Genomic DNA, 22,611 nt, shown 5'->3' with positions numbered 1-22,611 from the left:
CACATCATACTTGTGAAAAATTATGGTTTGCTATTTGTGCCTGCTATGTGGAAACGAAATGATCATGTTTTAATTTGAGCTCATGGACCAAATAGAATTCTACAAACAGGACAGATAGACATATATAGAAGATGCAAACGAGACAGTAAAAATTATATTCTTGATTTGACTCTGCATCCTGGACCGTGAAAAATTCGACATTGCTCGTGTGTGGAATGAGGGAGTTAGTGGATAAGTATTTGGCTCGTGGGCAAGCATGGGTTGTTTTTTGGAGGGTTGTTGGGGAGATAGGAGGTACTTATTTATTTTGTTTTTAGCTGTCATGTTTCCCAAGACGGTCACTGCATCGCCGCACTTTCAGATGTGCTTTTGCGGCCGTCTGGAATGCCTCTTCCTTCCGATGTTAGAAAAACACTGGAGCTATGCACTTTTAAATCGTCTAGATGGAAAACTCGTTTCTTGAGAACTGATTTTTGTATTTTAGTTTGTTGTCCTTACCCCGCACCTCTGATTAGCATGGTTGGCTACGTACGGTGCGTAAGAAGTTCAACATACATACATAAAATTGCCAGCATCTTGACAAACCAGTACGCCCAGTCCTTAACTCAAACGTTTCCTTTTTCATCGGATCATCGAGGTACTTGAAAAATACAATATAGTATTTCATGGAAAGTTCAATCATGTGTTTTGTTCATTAGCATGTGCCAATTGAAGTGGGTGCAATTCAAATATAACCTTAACCCAAGGCGTCCAATGTTCACACGCCATGGTCCCTTGAGTCGTAGGAACCCTAATAATCGAACGTGCGTTTTGCATCTGCACAGTATTACATTGTTGAGTTTGTGTAGCTATTGTAGTAATCTCTATCTAGCATTATTTAAATTTAGAATCATTCCTCTGAGTCAATCCAGGCTACTTCGAAAACTTTTTCTCACGTCATGGTGGCCAAAATCTGGCTCAGTGCGGATAGAGGTGTTTCTGTTAAGCTCTTGAAAAGGAACTTCCCAGCGGCACTGATTTTGTAAAATAATTCCGTCTTCACACGCGATGCGTGTGTATGTGTGCGCACACATGTGGGGAGCGGCAGTGTCGAAGTTAGCGTGCTGCGCTGCGAACCCGGGACCCCGAGTTTGATTCCCACTCGCAGCCACTGCCAGTGACGATTATCTGAACCGATCCTGGGCTTCCCCTCGGATGACTTAGCATCCAATGAGTACGTGGTGCAATGTGTAAACATGGCTACTAGGGAGACAAAGGCGGCGAGGTGTGGTACTGGCCACCCACCCCACCGGGTACCGTGCTTGCCTTCATATGTGCTGTTCGCTAACAGCACTTGCTCCAACAGTGTGTTAAGGTTATGAGGCAGATCTTTGTCTTTTTTTTGTGCGGGCAAGTAAAGGAATTCTGCTTAGTGATGGCATGGCAGTCATACCAACGCAGCGTTCACTTCCTCTTTGTGATGAAATGGCATTTGATTGTTATCTGAACGTCATCAACAGGCTGTTGCAATATCAGCATGTCCACTTTATTGTCACATTCCAACATGAGCAATGGAATGACTCGTGTGTTGGTGTGGTTTTATGTTACAGGTTTATATTAATCATTGTTGTCAAAGACAACTAGTTGAATGGTGCTCCTGTCCTACAGGTGTTCATGCACACGTCTAACTATATTTTAGCACTTACATCAAACCTAGTTTCCATAGGTGCTCACCGGCACACTCCGGCTCAGGTATAATAGCGGAGCATGTTGGTGACCACCATGTGCTTTTGCGGCCGTCTGGAACGCTCTTCCTTCCGATGTTAGGAAGATTGACAAACTAATTTCTTTAGAACTGCTTTTTGTGTTAGTTTGTTGTCCTTTGCCCGCATCTCCAATTGGCACGGTTGACTGTATGGTGCGAAAGAAGTTCAACATTCATACATACATATAAGCAAACCCCCTTCACCATAATCAGCGTGGATTGGTGAAGGCGAGACGCATAGACGTGGGGGCATAGTACAGTACAACACGGATTTTTTTTCTGCGCTGCCCTCTGCTGACCACCGCGTAGACATTCTGCACGCGTGTACCCCACACAAAACGGGAGATTTTATTCCCGCATGCTTGCCAATGTCCACGATGCCCTTCACAAGACAAGCGTCTGTCGGAATGGGCACGATGTGAAAGTCGTTTGCGTGACGCCGCCGTGTCTTTCCGCGCAGATGTGGGCGTGCGCCTTGGGCCACGTCGACGCGGCGGTGGTGCTGTACCAATGGAACAGCCGGGCCCTCTCCATCCCGGACTCGCTGGGCCGCCTGCCCCTGAGCGTGGCTCACGCACGCGGACACGTCCGTCTGGCCGCGTGTCTCGACGAGCTGCAGAGGCAGCAGGGGGTGGACGCCAGGTAAGGGCCAAGCACGGGGGGCTTTAGCGTAACCCGTGCGCTACCGGAAAAGGCTAAGAGGCGGCCCTGCAAATACTCACTCGCTGCACTGCTGGCGGAAGGGCCTCCACTGGAGGCAAGACCCTTAGTGCCCCTCTGGAGGGGATTTGGCCTACTCTTCCATGCTAGTCAGAGGTTAGACTATCCCCCAATTAGCCCACCACACGTGACCTGCCGATCGACTGGCTGTGGTGTTACCTGCTTAAACTGCTGGGTGGGCATAGGTGGGGGGGGGGATAATTTATGAGAGTGATCCAAAAACATCTGGATTGCAAGTCCTGTGTGCTAACCATCACACCACAGCAGAAACGCATACACAACAGCAAAATGTGGTAGTGCACAGCTTAGATGTGTGTAGAGTACAATAGTCGATCATATGCTACTATTTGTAAATGTGCACTGCAGCCATATAACAATTTTTTTTTTATTTTACAAGGTAAGTCCCCACTGAACTATTTCGCTCTTTTTCCAGAAACGACCTGGCCACAAATGATAGCTCAACAAAGTGGCTTATCAAGTGGGAATTTATAGCAGCCAAATACTCTAAACGCGTGTTTCTAAATATGGAGGGAAAAGACCGGTGGACCCGGAGAAAAATCCATGCCACGATGGGGAGTAAGAACATGCAAACTCCAAATATATAGGCGAACCCACGACCTCGTGTCACCGTGGCACCCCTGCGAGAGCCAAGATTAATGACTTTTACCAGTACTACTGAGGAGACCCTCAAGATTTTATACCAGTGTGAACATTTCAATTGCTTTGAATGATGCCAATGAAGCTTGAATGCAAACTAGCACTCTTCATGTTCCCTAGGAGTCTGCTGGGATTCCGAGAAATTATAAAGGACTACCATCTGGCTTGGAGCCCAGTGTGTAAATAATGAGTGGGGAGAACAGGATATACCGGTCATAACTTGACGAACAAATTTGTTTCGTGGGCTGGGCTCTGGCACACAAGTTGGCACAGTCACCTCACCACAAGCCTTGTGGCTTTCATGCTAGCAAATAATAAATGTGAGATGGCTTTCCCTGTGGTGTACATTTTTCTCACGCATTTGTCCTTTCAAACCATGAACCACACGCAGCGTCGTTTGCCTGCTCTTTCGTGTGATGGCAATAGGTTCAGGAGGCCAAATGCCAATGTCGAGGTCTGCTCCATCCTAACGATAAGGCATCAGGAAAAAGAGTTTAACTTTTCCCTCGTCCTTTGACGGAGCGTAGACTACAGCAGTTTACTTATATAGTGCGTAGTTTAAGGTCACACTCATGTCACACGAAGTGCTTGCCACGAATCAACCGAAATACCTTGCTGATCTAATCAGGGAACATAAACCAGCATCCTTGCAGGGGTGACTTTTCGCTGGCCATCGAATAAAGATAGTCACTGCATTGCACGCTTTCAGATGTGCTTCTGCAGCCATCTGAAACGCTATTTCTTCCGATATAGAAAGCCACTGGGGCTATGCACTTTTAAACGTAGATTGAAAAGAATTTCTCTAGAACTGCTTTTTGTGTACTCATACTCTTAGGTTTTCTTTTTGTGTGTTTAGTTTGTTCTTCTTCCCCCGCACCTCCGATTAGCATTGATGGCGACATACGTTGCGAAAGACGTTCAACGTACGTACATACATATGTAGTGAATCACTTTGGAGACACTAGTTAGGAGGCAACAACGTTTATTCTAGACTATATAACACCGTTACACACGGGGACTACAATATGCCTATCTCTTACACACCGTTACACACGGGATAACTATAAACGGGTCAGAGTAGCCAACGTGCTGTCTGACCCACGACGTTGGGAACGGAGACAGGAAGACGAAGGCATAGCACCTGCAGAGAACCCCGATCTTTGATCGGGGCTTCCCTTTTATCTCTCTCGGCGCGGCCTAGCTCTGCCCTCGGCGCGCCCCCTTCGGGAACATTCCCGAAGGTTCCAGGCCACCTTGCACGTGCCACCTGCCCGGCTCCACCCTTAACCACGTCCCCTTCAGGAACTCTCTCCAGAAGATTCCCGACTACACTTCCCGTGTCCCCTCGATCACCTTTGCCCCCACATTCCTCACCCCGGCCCATCGCGTGTTTCACCCGAGGCCGGGGTGACTCGTCCTCATGTGCCCCCTTCTGCCAGCAGCCCGCACCACGCTCCCTCGTGACCAATTACATGGCATTCACTCGCTGTGCTGGCGGAGTGCCTGCTATCCCCTACTCTGTCGGTAGGACTCATCAGCCTCTCTCGGCTAGCACCCAGTGCCACGCACGCTAGCGACCCACTGTGTGGTACTGCATGGTGTGCTCGCCTCTACGCCCATATTTCCTCATTCTACTGTAATTAGAGCTACGCGCTGTAGTGATCCATTCTATATCACTACACATACATAGTATGAGTTGCATGGCCACAATCGCACTGCATTTATTGGCTTATGTTTAATGTCTACATTGATGGAGGAGATTGAAACCATATGCGGTATTAATCGGGTGTACTTGTTCAGTTGTCACCGGTGCCACAACAAACGCCTAATCACAATTGTTTATCGCTTCACCTTTCTATTATAAAGTTATTCGTTTGCATCACTTATATTAAGAATTGCATACATTGTCAAAAATATTTCGTAAGTGTTTGCTGTCGGGTTTCATTTTCTGAAAACATGAAAATCCTTGACAGCTTTTAAAGCCATTGCTGGTTGTAGATAAATCATGTTTATAAAAAAAAAGACATCAACAATTGATTGGATCTATACCGGTTTCATCACAGCCCTTTATGTGGGGTTGTAAATCGCACTGTGAACAATAGTGCTCTTTGAATGGGGAAAAGAAATCCGTTGCTATTTTGGTAAAATTTATGTTTAAAATAAAAAAAACTTTATCTTTCATTAATGGCTTGCCAAGATCCACCTTGTTGAGTCAACATCACCACTGCGGCTCAATAATCTTACTGAAAATCTGCGGTGAATTTTCTCGGACCAATCACAAAAGTAGAGCAGGGCGTCAAGGTATAAGAGCGTGAGATCGTAACAATGGTGGCATCGTCTTTAATTATCTGGGGGTGGGTGGCGGGGGGGCTATGCACCTGATTTCCTCATCAGATCTAGAGAAGCTCGGGCAGGTTATTGTTTGGATAGGTGCTGTGCATAATAGGCGTTATAGGCCACGGCTGTGGGGGCTCAGCTATTGCGCGGCAGACAGCAGTGAAGCAAAATCCACCGCTGTATTGTAATTCTGTGGTGCCACGTCTATAAACCCTGCCTTCACCAACCTGCACTTACCAACGTGGTGAAGTATGGTCAAGTGACCCCCCCCCCCGCCGACCCGCATGACTTGGGGATGCCCATGTCAAGCAGAGGATTGACAATAGAGATACGTCTGTACAGCTCTACTTGAGAACCCATGTCATCTTGCTTGTCGGATTAGAAGCATATAGTTCCGATTATATGCTTCTAATTGAAGCTTGAATAACGACACACACACATATTACTCTTGACCTAAAATGCTTGACGAAACCAACCTAAGGTAGTGATTGATATCTTTCATTATTGGACGTGGCAATACTTTCAATGGACACATATTTAACAAGAGAACACTGCTTGTAGTTTCGTGTATTGTTTTATTTCACTGATGCTGAAAAAAATGCACCATGGATCTGGTCAATTATTTTTATATAACCGAGAGGACATTGTGCAAGAAAGTCTTATCAGGGGTTATCTTTGAGCTCCATAGAGAGAATTCAATGAACATGGAGAAGGATTTTATCACAGAGATGAACACATACCCTAATAATAATAATCGTAATGGGCAAATGGAAACAGGGGCGTTCCATAGCTCCGATGGGAAATCAGAAGGGATGCATCTAAACAGCAACAGCAGCAGATGGCAATCATTTTTCACATTAAGGTAAGTGTATGAGCTAAGGCAGTTTAAGTGCCGATGTTTTTTTGCCAACCAAACATACATTTGAGTTGCTCTTGACTCCATGCGATAAAATATTCACTGTCATATAAATATGTTTTCTTGATTGTATGCATAAGTAACATCTCTGCAAACTCCAAAAAGTACCGATTTCCAGAAACCTCATCGGTAGCTTGTATCCCCATGTCCTCGTGACAACAAAACTCAGGGAAACTCAGGTTTCGGGTTAACACACAACAGCAGGCAAGATAAGGGTGGCCAGTCTATTGGCTGGCAAACCTTCACATGCCACAGGGTGACCTTGGTGCCCACAGATGGTGTGTCACTCATAGGTGTGTGTGGGGCACTTGCAGGTGGGGAGCGGTGGCACAGCCAACACCAGTGACGATTATCTGAACCGGCCCTTGGCCTCCCCTAGGCTGACTCGGCCTCAAATGAGTACCTGGTGGCAATGTCTAAACATCGCCACTGGGGATATAAAGGCGGCCGGGCGTGGTGCTGGTCACCCATCCTCTCATGTACCACAGTGTCAGCCTTCATAGGTGCTGCTCGCTAATGGTACTTTCCCCAACAGTCTGTTTAAGGCTACACGTGGGGACCTATTTATCTTCGCGTGGCGTGTGTTGTCTCTGCAGGCCACCGCACAGGGTGGAGGCCCCTGGGCGTGGGGACAGTGGCTCCACAGTCTGGAGCACGGGCACCAGCACTCAGGACTCCCTTGGGGTGCCGTCTCCCTCTTTCTCTCAGCTGTCGACGAGCCCAGACACGGGTAAGTCTGCTCGCTCGGAGCCCCTACCCATTCGCTTCTTTCTGCCCCCGTTTGCTTTCGAGCTGATTCGCGTGATGCCTCAGTGTCACGTTCATCATCGCATGGGTGGCTCAAAAAGTTTACGGTGTAAAAATACACGCAGTTTTTTTTATCGTTAATACTTTATATATGAGTTGTTGTTTTTTTACAAAAAGAAAATGCTAGATTATTCCTCATAGCTATGTCATCTTTTGTATTTACTAGCTCTTAGTTTATCCATTAACTTCCACTGTTGCGTCAGGCACGTGGGTGTTATTTTGCCACGCTCTCCCATATTAAATTATTTCAGCACTCTCCTCTCTTAAGATGTGCGGCCATCGCATTCACAATGTTCAATGACCTGGTGAGAACAGAGTCGAGTGGGAGGGCTATTAGCGATGAAGGAAATTGACTCACTCCTGCGTGTGATGTCACGTCTCACGTGACTAAGAGCGATGCACTTGTCGTGGACGAGAAGCCTTGAGTGTTGCCTGGGGGGCCGTACCTTGTGACCTTTGTAGTATTTCCTCAATTGTTTTGGACGTGGGCTTCAAGTCCTCTGAGCCACCCCAATCAACCACCTTTGTATTTCATTGGCTTCACTTGGACGTCCGTTTGCAATAACGATGCCACACATGTTTTTAGCTTCATAGAATTACTATTGATATTTTCATTGATGTTTCTTGTTGTGTTACGTTTTTTGTGTGGTGAGTAAAATCATATATATTTGATATATATGAAGGCCATTCTACTCGGCTAGATTAGCTTTTTTTATTGTGTTTTTTTGCAGTGAAGTAAAAACAGCACGTTTTAATAATGGGTTTTCTTAGTTTAAATAATATATTAATTCCATGGGGGGGAATAATGAAAATGCATGAGGAAATATGCCAGTAGTTTGGTAAAGTTGGTCTTGAACATCACATTTAAAGTCCATCAGCCTATTAGTGCTTCAGACCAAAATTATCCAAGCAGGATTTTATTTCAGCAAAAGAAAACGCTCGATCGGTTTTGACATTCTCAGTCTCATCAGCAGACTCACGCTTGTTAAAACAACAAATGCTGCTGGGTTACCAAATGATATTGACAAGAGCACTCCATGAAAACTCTGGGGTGCACTTCGCAAGTATAGCACTGTGGCGCAAACTCACCGCCGGCCTTTCTCGCTCGTGACTCGCCCTCAGGCCTGAGCGTGCTCAGCAGCTCGGTGTCATCACCGACAATCTCGGACACGCGGAGCCCACTCTCTACACACTCGTCCCACGGTTCCCCCGAGCAGGACTCCCCGCTGCCCAGCCCCGACGTGGCCACCTCGCAGGCCTTCGTCTCCCCAATCCCCGCCTTCCCGTCGAGCCGCAGCGACCCCCTGCCCTTCGCCACCGACCGAAGCGGCCCTCCGACCGCGGGCGTCTTTGCGGTGAGCGCCACCCCGCTGCCCGCCAACGGCGCCACTGCCGCCGCCACCACCGGCGGCTTCGCGAGTCGGCCGTCCGGCGCCCCATCGCAGCGGGACGAGGAGATGGAGGTGTCGTCCGACACGAGCGCCCAGGCGCAGGCGCCCGTCTTCCTGTTCCCCATGGCACCCGCGAGCGCCGCGCGAGAGCTGGAGCGCGGTTCGGCCCAGCGGGAGGCGGCGGAGAGGGAGATGGCGGAGGCCGAGCTGCTGTCCTACAGCGAGAACCTAGAGAACGAGGCATACCTCCCGGCCATGGAGGTGCTCCAGGTACGACTCGGCTGCTGTGCGGTTGTGATGAGAGCCCAGCGCCGGCTTGCTTGGACGTGTGTTGTTTAAACTCGTTTGTTTAGAACATGTGTACACCGCGTACACCGGCGTTTGATTGCTTTGGTTACTTTTTAGCGATTCCACTGCTTTGTTGCTTTTCCAGTGGTACAAAAAACTAAAATTACCACCCCCCCCCCCCCCCCCCGTATAGCCTTAAGGTCAGCACGTCACACGAGGGCATGGGTGGCCGGCACCATGCCCAGCTGCCTTTATCTCCCAAGTAGCATTGTTTTATTGGTCATGAGCGGGAAACAAACTCAGGTTGTCGGGTTTGTGGCGCTTCGCGCTAACCGCTCTACCACCTCCCCCCCTCCCCCCCAAGTGGTACATTACAGTGCTGCACAAATAACAACAACATAGTCGTTATTAACACTGGCATAAATTGGAAGCATTATATACGACAGACGACATTCTGGACAGCGGTCCTTTTATAGCAGAGGGATAATTCATAATTTTCCAAAACATTGATGGTTATTATTGCCTCTCGAGGGCAGCGTCAATTACGAGTGTGTTAAGATTCGTTCTTTCAGCTACGGTTCAAACAGGAGATGCCCATCATCGGCTGAGTAACAACGCATCCCGCCATGAGATTGCCTTCCAAATGTGACGCTGCTTGGGGTTCGCTCAGTGTCTCATTGATTGATTTAATTACATTCAGTGGCATGACAATAGGAGCTTTGAAACATGTTAGGTCTGTGAATGCTCTTAAACTTAAGAAGTAATGGATACAATTTTGCTACACAACCAGCACCCTATGGAGCCTTCAGAGGAAGAATAGCAAGTTACACGTGCACTTCGATATAATTAATGCCGCCGTGTTAAAAATGTACTCTCAAGGCAATTGCACACTGTGCCCTCGCAGGTGGACATGATAACGCTGGCCGAGCAAATAATACAGGCCACTCCGGAGAGGATCAAGCAGGAGAACTTCACACCCATGGACTCCCCCCTCCGAGAAAGGCAGGGAAACCACGCCATCAACCAAACCATGGCCTGGCTCGCTGGCTACCTAGGGGACGTCGACCACCTGCCCAACCTATCCCAGCACAGGTGACAGCTGGCTTTAGTCTGCAGCACAGGCAGAGGCTAGGCTGGATTATGTAGCTTATTGAGGGAATATCTGCTCTCCTGTGGCATTGTTGCTCTTGTAAACTGTGCCTCCTCTTAAGCTTTAGACATTATCAAGGTATGCTTAGAATCCAGGGGCAGATTTAGTTTGTCTCTTGTGTGCCTCGGGCATTTCCATTGTACCCGAAGGATTCTCATAGTGCCTTGAGTTGAAAGTCTGAGCCTTGTGTATTAACACTAAATCCTTAGATTCCTCATGCCGCCTTAGACTGGATTTTGGTGCTTTGGCCATTTCTGATGACTTATAACAGAAAAATGCTAAGAATCTGAGTTTCTGAACCTTGGGCATTAACAATAAAGCCATACAATTCTAAAAGTTCCTAACTGTTGCTCTCTGTGCCTGAGCATTTTTACAATACATGTTTAAAATGCTAAGTCTGCCTGTCCCTGGTTCTCTTTGTGTCACAATTTATGATTGAACGTTATAATTTATATTATTATTTGTGAAGTAATATGGAAAAAAGTCCACTTCCTTCTGCGTTTTTCCATATTGCCTTTGATGACCGTGTTGATTAAGGTTGACTGCAACTCACACACTGTGAGCTGGCACTGAACACATTTGGCACACACACACAGCACACAGCCTGCATTGCATGTACTCTTAATTGCTCAGTGATGATTATTCAAACATTTCAATGTATGACTCCTATTTATATGCAAGTTTCCAATATTTGTTCTATTTTGAGTTATATTTTATATTTTAGAGCAACAGTGAACTGGCAGTAACTGCCGAGTGTTGTGCTTTGATTGCCAGAGAGCCGGCTTTTGGCGATGATAGCTCTGTTCCTGTCTTCACCTAGTCATTTATCTCAATTACCCAGGCATACCATTGGTCATGTGTCATCACTATGGGAAGTGGATCAACTTGTTCCTGGCAGTCCAAATCCAAAATTTGAATACAAAAAAAAATGATTTGATTAAATTCATTGATGAAGACTGTGAAATATTTCAGAGATTAAATGGAAAAGGAATTGTAGTCCCTCCGACATAATAGTTTTGGTGCCCTGATTTTTCAGGAACTAGCCAGGTGGCTCAGCACCTTGCAATCGGAAAGGTTGCGAGTTCAAATACGGGTTGGTGCATTGACTCAACCCATCAATCCCCCCGGAGTTCATAAAAGTCTTACCACTTTGTGGTGAAGTCAACAGTGGTTGTTCTCTGGAGATACTTGCACCCCACTGTGGAATTTATAATTTCTACTACCTGGTTCATGGGTTGTAAACGAGAGGTGAGCGCCACCGTAATGCTAATTTTTCTTGCCTAAGCAGTGTGCAGTACCAGCCTCAATGCACCCCAAACGATGCCATCTATGATACCCTGCCCATGGTGATCTGCTGCTATACCAGCGGAGCACAAGCCTTGTGCAGCAATACGGTCAGCACAGTTTCACCAGTGTCTCCGGCCCCAAGACCTGGACCCGGTTACCCAGCGGCAGATGTCCGGGATCCATGCTTGAGTTCTGAACCAGTTTTGCAACAGACTTACAATGGCGTTATTGCAAAGAGCTTTCCTGTGCTCTGATCAAAAGGGTTTCCGATAACAAATGTTCAGAATCGCTTACTTACAGTTGACAAATTTAATTTCCGATTTCATTGTATTTCTCCCCAAGTGTAAAACACGAGCACATTGTCATTTTTGTGCAGATCCCTGTACAATGAACCGCTGACGCCCGCCTCCAACACCAGCCAGAGCCCTGTGAGCTCCCCGCTCAACGAGATCGCCTTCGAGCGCGTGGAGACCCCCACCGCGGCCGACTGGTCGGCCTTCCTCAATGCCTCCACCAACGGCAAGATGGAGAACGAGTTCTCTCAGCTGACGCTCTCTGACCATGAGCAGCGGGAGCTCTACGAGGCGGCCAAGATCATCCAGACGGCCTTCCGCAAGTACAAGGTGTTTGAGCGGATTTTGCCATTGCCCTCCGTGGACACAGCTGCTGCCGCCGCTGTGCTACCACTGACGCTATTGCCGTTGTTGCCATGGTTAGAGAGCGCAAGAGCCAGACACGGTTCTGATTCTGACCGGAGGTCAACCCAGATAATTTATATCTTGTGCCTTTCTCTCTTTTGTTTACGACGAAATGTTTACGGACGTGAACGTTTTCCGCACGCAAATGAAAAGTGCATCGTACCGACGCGCGACTGGTATAGCTATCGCCAGGGATTTTTTAAATGTGTTTTGACACTCATAATGGACACAGTTGTAATAAGTGTGTATAAAACTATATATATAAAAAATACTATTTACAACGCTTTGTAAATCCACTGCTGGATAGCAGCCTTCCCGCACCATGTCAGTGGTGGGGGGTTATTATTACTAGTTACCTCACTGCAGTGCAGGTTATTGAAGGGGGCGAGCATCGAAGTGGGAGCATAGAAGTACGGAACAGCAATGGATTTTGCAGCACTGCTCTCTGCTGCCCAACAATTATCCCTGCAGTAGTCTATAGCGGTGATTGCCTATCATATCGAGGTTCAAACCTCTTCCTAGCTTCTGGTGAATTGGTTATTGGCTTTATCCTTTGGGAGTTGGCAATGTGTGTATCACATCCTGGTAAGACAACAGTAGTCATCCTATTTTGAGGCTGACACCTAACCATGACAATGTAGAATTCCCACTGCTACCTTGGGCCTGCTAATGAGGACACTTAAGTTGTATTTTACATCGACTAATACCATAACTACCTAAATAACCACGATTATATTCACATATATATTCGTATTAATTGTGTTGTCTTTTATACCCGTGTAATTATAAGTAAGTCCCAATACTTAAACTGCTTTTGTGCCCTTACCTGTTTGGGTGATACTTTTGTGGGGCACCTCAATCAGAGTTGGAAGGTTGTACACGGTGGTTGTAAATGTTAGTGGTTGCACTATATTATATTGTACTATACAGCTGCTGTACTATGGGGCCGTCCATAAATGACGTCACGCACCTAGGGGGAGGGGGTCAGACATTTGTGACGATGTGTGATGAAGGGGGGGGGGGGGGGTGTTTGAGAAATGTGACGTCACATCAAAATGCGCAACTTTAAATAAATATAGATAAACACGGTCTACTTAATTAAATAGACTTTTTAATAAATGTTTTCTCCTACAACATCAGAGTGCAGCGCCACATTAAATACGCACTACAATGACAATAGTTTAAAGCGATTTGAAGCATGTTTTATTTTTTTTGGGGGGGGGGGTGGGCACAGCTTTGTGACATCATATTTGAGGGGGGGGGTCTGACTTTTTGTGACGTCGTGTGACGAAGGGGGGGGGGGTCAAAAATCGTCCAAAATAGCTACATGTAGAGTTCAAATCTGGCTTAGGACCAACAGTGGGCGTGCATGTGTCTCAATATCGGGAGCGCTAGTGTCGTGGTTAACGCACTGCGCTACCAATCCGGCAACACGAGTTCAATTCCCGCTCAAAGGGCAACACAAGTGACGATAATCCGAACCGGTCCTGGACCTCCTCTCGGTCGACTCGGCTTCAATTGAGTACTCGGTACAGTGTGTAAAACACTGCCACTGGAGAGACAAAGGCGGCTGGGACGTGGTACTGGTCACCGTCTCCCTCGTGTACCGTGGCGACCTTCATAGGAGTTTGCAGTGGCGTCATGAGGGTTGGTTTCACCCAGTGCGGTAACTCATGGTGTCACCCCTCATATGACCTCTCTGCCCGTACCAGACCATACAGCATCCTTAGTAATGTGTTTTGTACTCATGTTACTCGTAATTCGTAATTACCGTATATCACTGAATGTAATGGCAATAGTAGTGACATGAACAACTAGCAAAATTAAAATTACACCTTTAAATGATATTTCCTTTACTTTATTCCTTTACTTTATTCTCAAAAATATTTCCTTTAATTACTACTTTTTTCTCAAAAAAGATATTGATATAGATTCACAAATACGAATTACCACAATATTGTAGCTAAAACACCAGAAAATTTGACAAAATCAGCGACTATAAAAACATGAGCAGTGACGAACACAATAGCGCGTGCTGGTAGCGCGTGCAAACGAAACCACGTGACTCGAAGCGTCACTGTAGTTGGGTAACAATGACAGCTCTGACCGGAGCGCATTAGAAGGTTAAAAAAGTAAATTAGCACAGAGTTTTAGCCTTGTAGGTATATTGATAGTGTACATGTAAGCTGGACTTACGAAATTTTTGTTGTTATAACTAACTACAAGGATATTTTCGTAAAAAGAATACATTTCTGCTGAAACACTGCACAAAAATTGCATAGGCAATCATTTTGGTGTCACCCCCTCTGATGGTGTCACCCAGTGCGGTCCGAACCCCCCCGCACCCCTCTCGTGACACCACTGGGTGCTCGCGAACAGCACTTGCCATAATCGTCAGTTCAAGGCTATATCGGGGTAGGGGTATCTTTCTTTATCTAGATGCGTGCGTGTGTGCGTGATGTGCACATCACGCTAATTTGCATAAGTATGTCAGTGCGCACGTGCCCACATGCGTGCGTGAGAGGAGTCAGTGTGGCGTTCTGTAATTTTTGCTGTTTTACGACCCAATTGAAATGCAACTTTAAGGCCACTTGGCTGCCATTGGCTCTCTTGTTGTAAAAAAACAACAAATGCAAAGTCGATGGGCGAAGAGGTAGTGTCGCGTGGTTACGTTATCAATTACGTTCACGTTGAAATAGCCTCTTTCATACTTTTGTGTTTATTACATGCAAGAAACGTAGCAGTACAGCTCACGTAAAAGTATGTTAATTATCTCATTAAAATATAGACCATTTATCTCGGTGGGCTTCCACTAAAACATTTGAACTATCTTAACATATTTACTTGTGAAAACTTTCCATAAAACACCAATTCCAGTTGTTTTTATGTTACCTCCACTTACCTTATAAGCTGCTTTCTAGTTCGAACCTCTTTTCAACTGTGGTTATAGATAGGGTAATCTTTTTTTTCAATAAGTAGGAATTCATAACAATAAAAATACATGCCGATGTTATCAATAACCAGAAAACAACTCATATCGTTGGGTTTGGAGCGTACTGTGCTAACCATTGCGGCCTTAATTTTACTCTAAAGACCTCATTGAGACCAGGAGTCGTGTCAAGGGAGACCTTGGCGTTTACGTACGTGGAGAAGCACATTTGAACGTGTAAATAAAACAATGCAAGCAACACTATTATAAAAAAATGTTGCAACACGATTAAGGATGCTTGTTTCACAGGAAAATGTTAAGACAATTAAAACATTACTTATTAAACAACAAAAAACACAGTGTTGTGTAACTTAGTTTCAATTCCAGATTTAACGTCATTGTCGTTTATGAAAAACAACCGTGAATATGCTCGGAATGTGACCTTGAATCACCGTGAGACACGGGTTGATTGAGTGCAGATTTCTTTTGTTGCCTTGAGCCATTCTTAATCCGCTGCTTCACAGTGACTCATATTGGCAATTTGACACTTGCTACGTGGAAAGTACAACTTAGCTTGAAGTCCAATCTAATGGTTTACCAGTTGTCCACTTAAGCGGTTAATAATTTCACATGCAATTGAGTGGCAAGAGTTTGTATCGAAACTGAACTAAACAAAATTGTATTTTACCAGGTATGGCCTACTGCGCTCTAATGCTCTTTTTCAGAAGCTACCTAGCCACAATTGATAGCTCCACGAAGTGGCTTTTCACGTGGACATTTATAGCAGCCAAATAATCTAAACGCGTGATGTTGATTCGAAATGTGGAGGGAAAAACCAGAGGACCCGGAGAAAAATCCACATGACCACAGGGAGCACATGCAAACTCCAAATATACGGGCGTCGGGGCTGGGATCAAACCTCCTGTATACCAGGCGAGGTAGTTAATATATTGCCGCTGTGGTCTCTTTCAATCATTGCATCGTATAGCAAAGAGTCACCAAATGTATTTCCTTTTTTTATCTCTGGATTTTTTAAAAATTATTCAACATAGGAAGAAGTCGCAGAAACTGCGCGGACAAAAGTCCCAGGGTCATTACTCCTGGGTTTAGGGGAAGGTGAAAATTGGGGCTCACTGCCCCACCCAAGTTGGGGACCACGAGCGAGAGCACAGATTATTTATTTTATATAGGGAGGAAAGGATGAGGAGAGAAGAACAAAACTAAAGGGGGTAGAAGGGGAACAAAATTGCAAAGGAAGTTTATCTTCGACACACGAAGTGAACTTATTGCCAGATCAAGTCCCGCAGAGCAGTGATTAACTCCTGTCCATCCCCCCAGGGGTGGCCTAATCTCCTGGACATGGATTTTTTTTTTACATTGACCAATTCAGTGTGAGATTTCAGGTCTTAGCACAATCTGTGGGAGTTCTGAGACCAGGTGTTTTTTTGAGAGACCTCGAGAATAATGAGTTACACAGCAATGTTGTGTAACAAAACGTACGTTTAAATCATCGCTTTAGAGACGTAATTTACTTGAAGCCACATCTATATTAAATGTAAAATACCTTTTTAAATACGCTGATTATTTTCTTGTTGGAGTGCAATGGTCTTCCCTGGTTTTCCACCGCAGCATATTTCAAGTCCTCATTTGTATTTCAAATTACAGATTGGCCTAAGTTAAATGGAAGCACTTTTGCTGGCTCCTTGTCTGTGTGTTACCTCTTATATAACCAGTCTGTACATGAAGGCAAAAGATATCAACTTCAAGGAAAATATAAAGAGCATCTGGCAACAGGTTTTTTTTACTTCCCTTTCTCTGTATCTTTGTACGCAAATTCAAGTTTCGCAATGTATATTATCTTTCGAATAGCAAGAGCAACGTTGTGTAAAGATCCTCTCGATGGCTACAATAAGGGATTGAAATAAACATCCTTTGACACTATTCACATCAAAATACCACGTCAATCAGTGAAGGTTGAAGAATGACGTTGGTCCCTTTTGCAGGGACGGCGTCTAAAGGAGCAACAGGACATGGCTGCAGCTGTTATCCAGCGATGCTACAGGAAGTATAAACAGGTAAAACCCATTCTCTTCGGCCACTGTGCGACAACATCTTTGTGGGTATAATGCACACATTGAGAGCTTGTCTGTCCATTGAACAGAATTGCAGCTGTCATTCCCATCGGCTAGAGCGTGGGAGGTGTCGGTTAAAGTTTAAGTGTAAATATACAAAAAACTTTGGGTTGTTCAGCACAACCATTTATGGCCTTCGGCCAGGAAAGTCACGGAAAAAATTGCACACGAATGACACATTCACGCGAGCACCCGATGCTCCGTTTTGAAGTTTTAAAATGAAACATCTTTTAATTGTATTGTGTTTTGAATTAGATAATTTTATTTATTCATTAAAAGCTTATATCATTTTACATCTGGAAGACATCATTGAAAACTACATTTTGTGTGAATTTTCTCTCGTCGTTAAGTAGATGGCCTTGCTGGGGGTTCGGTTCGATCGAGATAAGGCGACATAGAGCTGGCTGTGCGAGAAGACCGCCGTCTGCAGATCGATTCCAACGTAATCGAACGTCTGTCCCTGCGCCTCCGTCGTTCATGCAGGGGGCGCGTAGGTTTGCAGCGCCCCCTGTATGAAAACGACGGAAAGTGCAGCATTCAGCACAGATAGATAAAGTTGTGCGCTTATATAAGAGTATTGTTTGGATATTTTAGCATTGTCCAAATGTGCCTTTTCTTTTACCGTAACATTCCATTGTGTGCTTTCACACGCTTTGCAGTCTTTAAAATGTTGACCCGTGTGTGCATGTACATTACATATTGCACTGTTCCTGTCTTTGAGTGAAAATATCCCTTAAATAGCACTGATTTAAAAATAAAAAACTAAGAGAATTTTGCACTTAGGTTGTTGGTATGGAATTGGCCAATCTATCTTAGAAATAAGCACCACTGAATTACGTGAGAGAAAATGTTAATTAGCTCGATAACAAAATGCAGGCGCTGTATAGAAAATGTATATATGCTTTTATATATTATAATTAACAATATGAAATGGCATTGCCTCTCTACATACGGCTTTCTCAAGATACTTTATACAAAGATCTTAGGCATGTACAGCTAGAAATTAAATTAAAATGTATTTTTTATTTGACACATGATACATGTAGAATTATACATTGCTATGAAATCTCACTTCACAAAAATGCATCGCCTTTTTGAATACGACTCACAATGTTAACATCGATTGTATGCATAGGATACATTTTTCGTGGTATTTTCACTCGCGACATTTGCATATGCAAAATATGACTGACAAGCATCTGTGTTCATATGGTTAGTTTCACTGTGACAGAATTACAGCACGGGAGACAGAACCTACAAAAAAACGAAACGTTGTAGCATAAGCATCTTCAATAATAGAGTTTTTTGGGTGAGATTGTGTAGATATAAATGTGTCGTTAAACCTGCCACCTCCCGACACAACCAATGAGTAAGGTTTGTCACGTAAACAGAACGTGCCAATTCGTTACAAGTACAGCACACCGGTGTGTTGGAGAGCAAATCCACAACATTTACCATCTGAGTACGACGTTTCGCCAATAATTACAACTAGCATCAACAGACGGATAAGCATCTGCTTGTGTTTTATGGCAAGCGAATTTACTGACACGGCATGTTCATCCAATACATGACAGAGCCCATTGTATTGCCAGGTCCAACGAGCCTGCACTTGTTCTTGTCATTTTATTTTAAACATCGAACAGTCGATCAGCTCATACATTTATTGCATTTAAGAGCATAACCGTCGCTAACCCTTCGAGCAATCCAAATTTAACGTACGTTTTTGCCCATAAGTGACAAACTGATGATTATTTACTAACCGCTATCATTTATTTGTTGTGACTGTACACTAATTCTGTGGAATATGCATTTCACGTACACATCAATGCTGACACGACAGCAGACATACGACCACATGTGAAGTATTGGAAAATGACGGCAGGAAACTCCTTGACGGGAACACACTTCTTTTATTAAATCTTGACTTGTAACAATACAACGCGTGGCCTCTCTTCTTCACAATGCGCTTCTCTTGACTCTGGATTCTGTGCTGCCGGCTCTCTGTGCCTCGTGTAGACTCCGCGCCTCGGCTACACTCCTCTCTCGCCTCGTGTAGACTCTGCGCCTCTGCTACACTCTCCACTCGCCTCGTGTAGACTTTGCATCTCTCTCTCTGGCTACACCGTATGCATACTCGGCTCGTGTAGACCTTCCTCTCTCGCTGGCTACACCGTATGCATACTCGGCTCGTGTAGACCGTTCTCTCTCGCTGGCTACACACTATACATTACTCAGCTCGTGTAGACCGTTCTCTCTCGCTGGCTACACACTATACATTACTCAGCTCGTGTAGACCGTTCTCTCTCGCTGGCTACACACTATACATTACTCAGCTCGTGTAGACCGTTCTCTCTCGCTGGCTACACACTATACATTACTCAGCTCGTGTAGACCGTTCTCTCTCGCTGGCTACACACTATACATTACTCAGCTCGTGTAGACCGTTCTCTCTCGCTGGCTACACACTTATACCTTACTCTCCTCTACTCTCCATTACTCTCCTCTCCGGGCTCTATCTCTGCACCTTCGTCTTCATTCTTAGATGGTTCCACTTCTGCCCCTGCTCCTCTGTGCATCACCTTATATACCCCTTCTTCCCGGGAGACGGAGCGGATGCGGACCTCAACGTCGGCACCGCTCCTCAGTTACCCAATCCCCACGCGCTATCCCTACGATCCGGTTCCGCTCAGCGCGTGTTTCCACTCCCCGACCAATCACACCGCGCTGCTACCCGATCACTCCCTCTGGGCGCGTCACCGGCACACAGCCAATCAGCAGCACTACCCCCACCCGCGCACTGACGCCTGCTCCTCCCCGTCAGCGCGCGTCACCACACACACACCCGTACATACGCGCTGGCACACGACATATACACCCAGCGCGTATCACCACTACATCACCCCCTCCCACATAGCTCGCAGCCGGCCCGGCTGCTAACAACAACCAACCGCGACGATAAAACGACAACCAACAAAAAAAAACCCCGTAACCCCCCGAGTGTGCCCCGTAACATAACACCACAACAACAACAACAAGAATAACTATGTACAGATTGACAATGAACCCGAAAAGTCAACAATAACACGATACGAGCAAATTCGAAACGAACGCGCCCCACGTCCCTGCGACTACACGCAGTGACGAGGCGCTCCAACTGCCCCGACTCCTCACGAGGCAGGTCATGCAAAGTAGCACGACCTGGCGCGAGTCCGTCTGGCTGGTCCATCGTATGGGGCGGGACACTGACGACCGTCCGGCGGTTCCGGCTGCTCCAGACGGCGCGGAACGGGCCTGAAAGGGCCGGCCCCGCCGCGGAGATCCGGCCGCCGGTGATCGGCAGCTGTCAGTTCCGAGACACCTGGGAGCAGATCAGGCGAAAATACGTGTGGATCAGGCAGAGACATTTCCCCCTCTGGGTCGCCGGTCACGTCACACGCCCGGCCATCACGACACAAGGGGAGGCCATATGGAGGCGAGAACGGTTTCAGTCGGGAGGGGTGAACGTACCACCGGCGCTTTCCCCACTTTATCTGAACGCACTGGGGCCGTGCAACGCGCACGACCTCCACGGGTCCCCTCCACGGTCTCAACAATTTAGGCGACGTAGCCAAGGGTGCCTGAGGGCAATGCAGCCAGGCCCTGTCACCTGGTTTCCATTCGTGCATGGACACCTTCCGTGCCCGCAACCGTTCATTAGCAATTTGGCGAGCCCGCGAATTAAGCCGCGCGTCCTCCCTCGCCTCTGTCAGCTTGTGAATATTAAACTTAATATGTTCCGCCAAATTAGAATTAGTTCGTGGAGCGGACAGGCCAAGTTGCGTTTCTATTGGCGGGTCAGCTTCCCGACCGTACATCAAATAGAATGGGGAAAACCCCGTAGCTGCATGGGGGGCCATTCTATACGCGGCAAGGACTCCCGGGACCTGCAGGTCCCAATCTACATGTGCCTCGCACACCTGCTGGCACAGCATGGAAGTCAAGGTTTTGTGGAGTCTCTCCACCATCCCGTCAGTCTGCGGGTGGTACGGGGAGGTACGCACCTTCTTGGTACCCAACAGATCGCACACCTCTTGCAACAATTTACTCGAAAAATTTTTACCTTGGTCGGTCAGCAGGCGTTCGGGAGCCCCCTTGTCCAGGACATAGCCCTGGACGAAGGCATCCGTCACAGCCGCTGCCGACTGGTTAGCGAGAGGCCACGCCATAGGCCATCGGGTAAAGTATTCGACCCCCACTAACAAATATTTATTCCCTCTCGGCGTGACTGGGAAGGGCCCCAAAATATCGAGTGCAACGAGCTCGTTGGTACGCGAGACCTGAATAGATTGCAGCGGTGGATTAGCTGCCACGGCCGGTGGTTTACGCCTGGCGCACTCAACGCACCCCTTCAGAATATGCACCACATCACTTCCCATTCCCGGCCAGTAATAGTCACGCTGAAGCAGGGCAAGCGTCTTGTTAACTCCCAAGTGCAAGAGGCGTTCGTGTGCCACCAAGACAACCCTCCCCCTCACAGCGGAAGGCACCACGAGTGCGTTCCGCCGGGACAAACTGTCCCATTTCAATAACACGCCCCGCTCAAGTACATAGGAGCCGGTACGCTCCTGGTCCTCCTCGGGACCCCCAACCTTGCGGCGCAATGCTAGCAGCGAGCTGTCCGCCATCTGGAGGCGGCCCCATTCGCTGAGCGACAGCGAGAGCAGCGAGTCCCGACCCTGAGAGGCAGTGGAATCATCCCCGATCGGTGCGCCCGCTGTCGCAGCCAGTGCCCCCATCTCCCCCGCAAGCGTCGGTTTACAGCGCGCCGATCCCGACAAACACGCGCATTCATCACAAGGCAACAACCGCGACAAGCAATCGGCATTCGTGTGTCGCAACCCCTTACGGTACGTAGTCGTAAACTGATAGTCCTGGAGGACTTCCAACCAACGCGACAACTGGCCCGAGGGCTGGGCGACCCTCAATGAATACTGTAGCGCCGCGTGGTCCGTTCTGACTGTAAAGTGACGACCATAAAGATATGGCCTAAACTGCTGCACAAAAAAAACAATGGCAAGCAGCTCGCGACGGGTGACACAGTAGCGCTGCTCCGCCGGAGACAACACCCTACTACCGTAGGCGACAACTCTTTCGACACCCCCAACGACTTGGGATAGCACCCCCCCAATGCCCGTGTTGCTAGCATCCGTGTCCAGCAAAAAGGGACTGGCAAAATCGGGATAACACAAGGGTGGGGCACCCACCAAGGCGTCCCGGAGGGAGCGAAACGCGGCCTCCTCCTCCGGTCCCCATTTGAACTTCACTCCCTTCGCCGTTAGAGCGTGCAAGGGTTTTGCAATAGTGGCGAAGTGCTCAACGAACCGCCGATGATAAGAAGCAAACCCGATGAAACTACGCACGTCGGAAACGGACGTAGGTGTCGGCCACGAACCGACACAATCCGTCTTCGCGGGATCGGTGGAGATCCCCGAAGAATCGACAATGTGACCCAAGTATCTAACGGACCTACGAAGGAGGTGACATTTGGCCGGTTTAAATTTCAACTTAGCCGATCG

General features: G+C 47.0%; 1 protein-coding gene across 12 annotated transcripts in view; it reads left to right on the top strand.

The window, feature by feature from the left end:
* LOC144942709 (calmodulin-binding transcription activator 1-like) overlaps positions 1-22,611 on the top strand; it is a 529,165-nt gene that overhangs the window by 480,489 nt on the left and 26,065 nt on the right. For 9 of the 12 annotated variants that reach the window (XM_078869566.1, XM_078869558.1, XM_078869562.1 and 6 more), the window contains 6 exons: positions 2,205-2,386; positions 6,971-7,104; positions 8,304-8,842; positions 9,765-9,952; positions 11,674-11,920; positions 16,928-16,999. In XM_078869566.1, the coding sequence (XP_078725692.1) occupies positions 2,205-2,386; positions 6,971-7,104; positions 8,304-8,842; positions 9,765-9,952; positions 11,674-11,920; positions 16,928-16,999 (1,362 nt within the window). The remainder of the gene's footprint in view (positions 1-2,204; positions 2,387-6,970; positions 7,105-8,303; positions 8,843-9,764; positions 9,953-11,673; positions 11,921-16,927; positions 17,000-22,611) is intronic. The other 3 variants (XM_078869559.1, XM_078869557.1, XM_078869561.1) reach the window with 2 other exon arrangements.

The sequence above is a fragment of the Lampetra fluviatilis genome, chromosome 28, assembly GCF_964198595.1.
Source record: "Lampetra fluviatilis chromosome 28, kcLamFluv1.1, whole genome shotgun sequence".
Classification (NCBI taxonomy): Eukaryota; Metazoa; Chordata; class Hyperoartia; order Petromyzontiformes; family Petromyzontidae; genus Lampetra; species Lampetra fluviatilis.
This window is presented reverse-complemented; position numbering and strand designations above follow the sequence as displayed.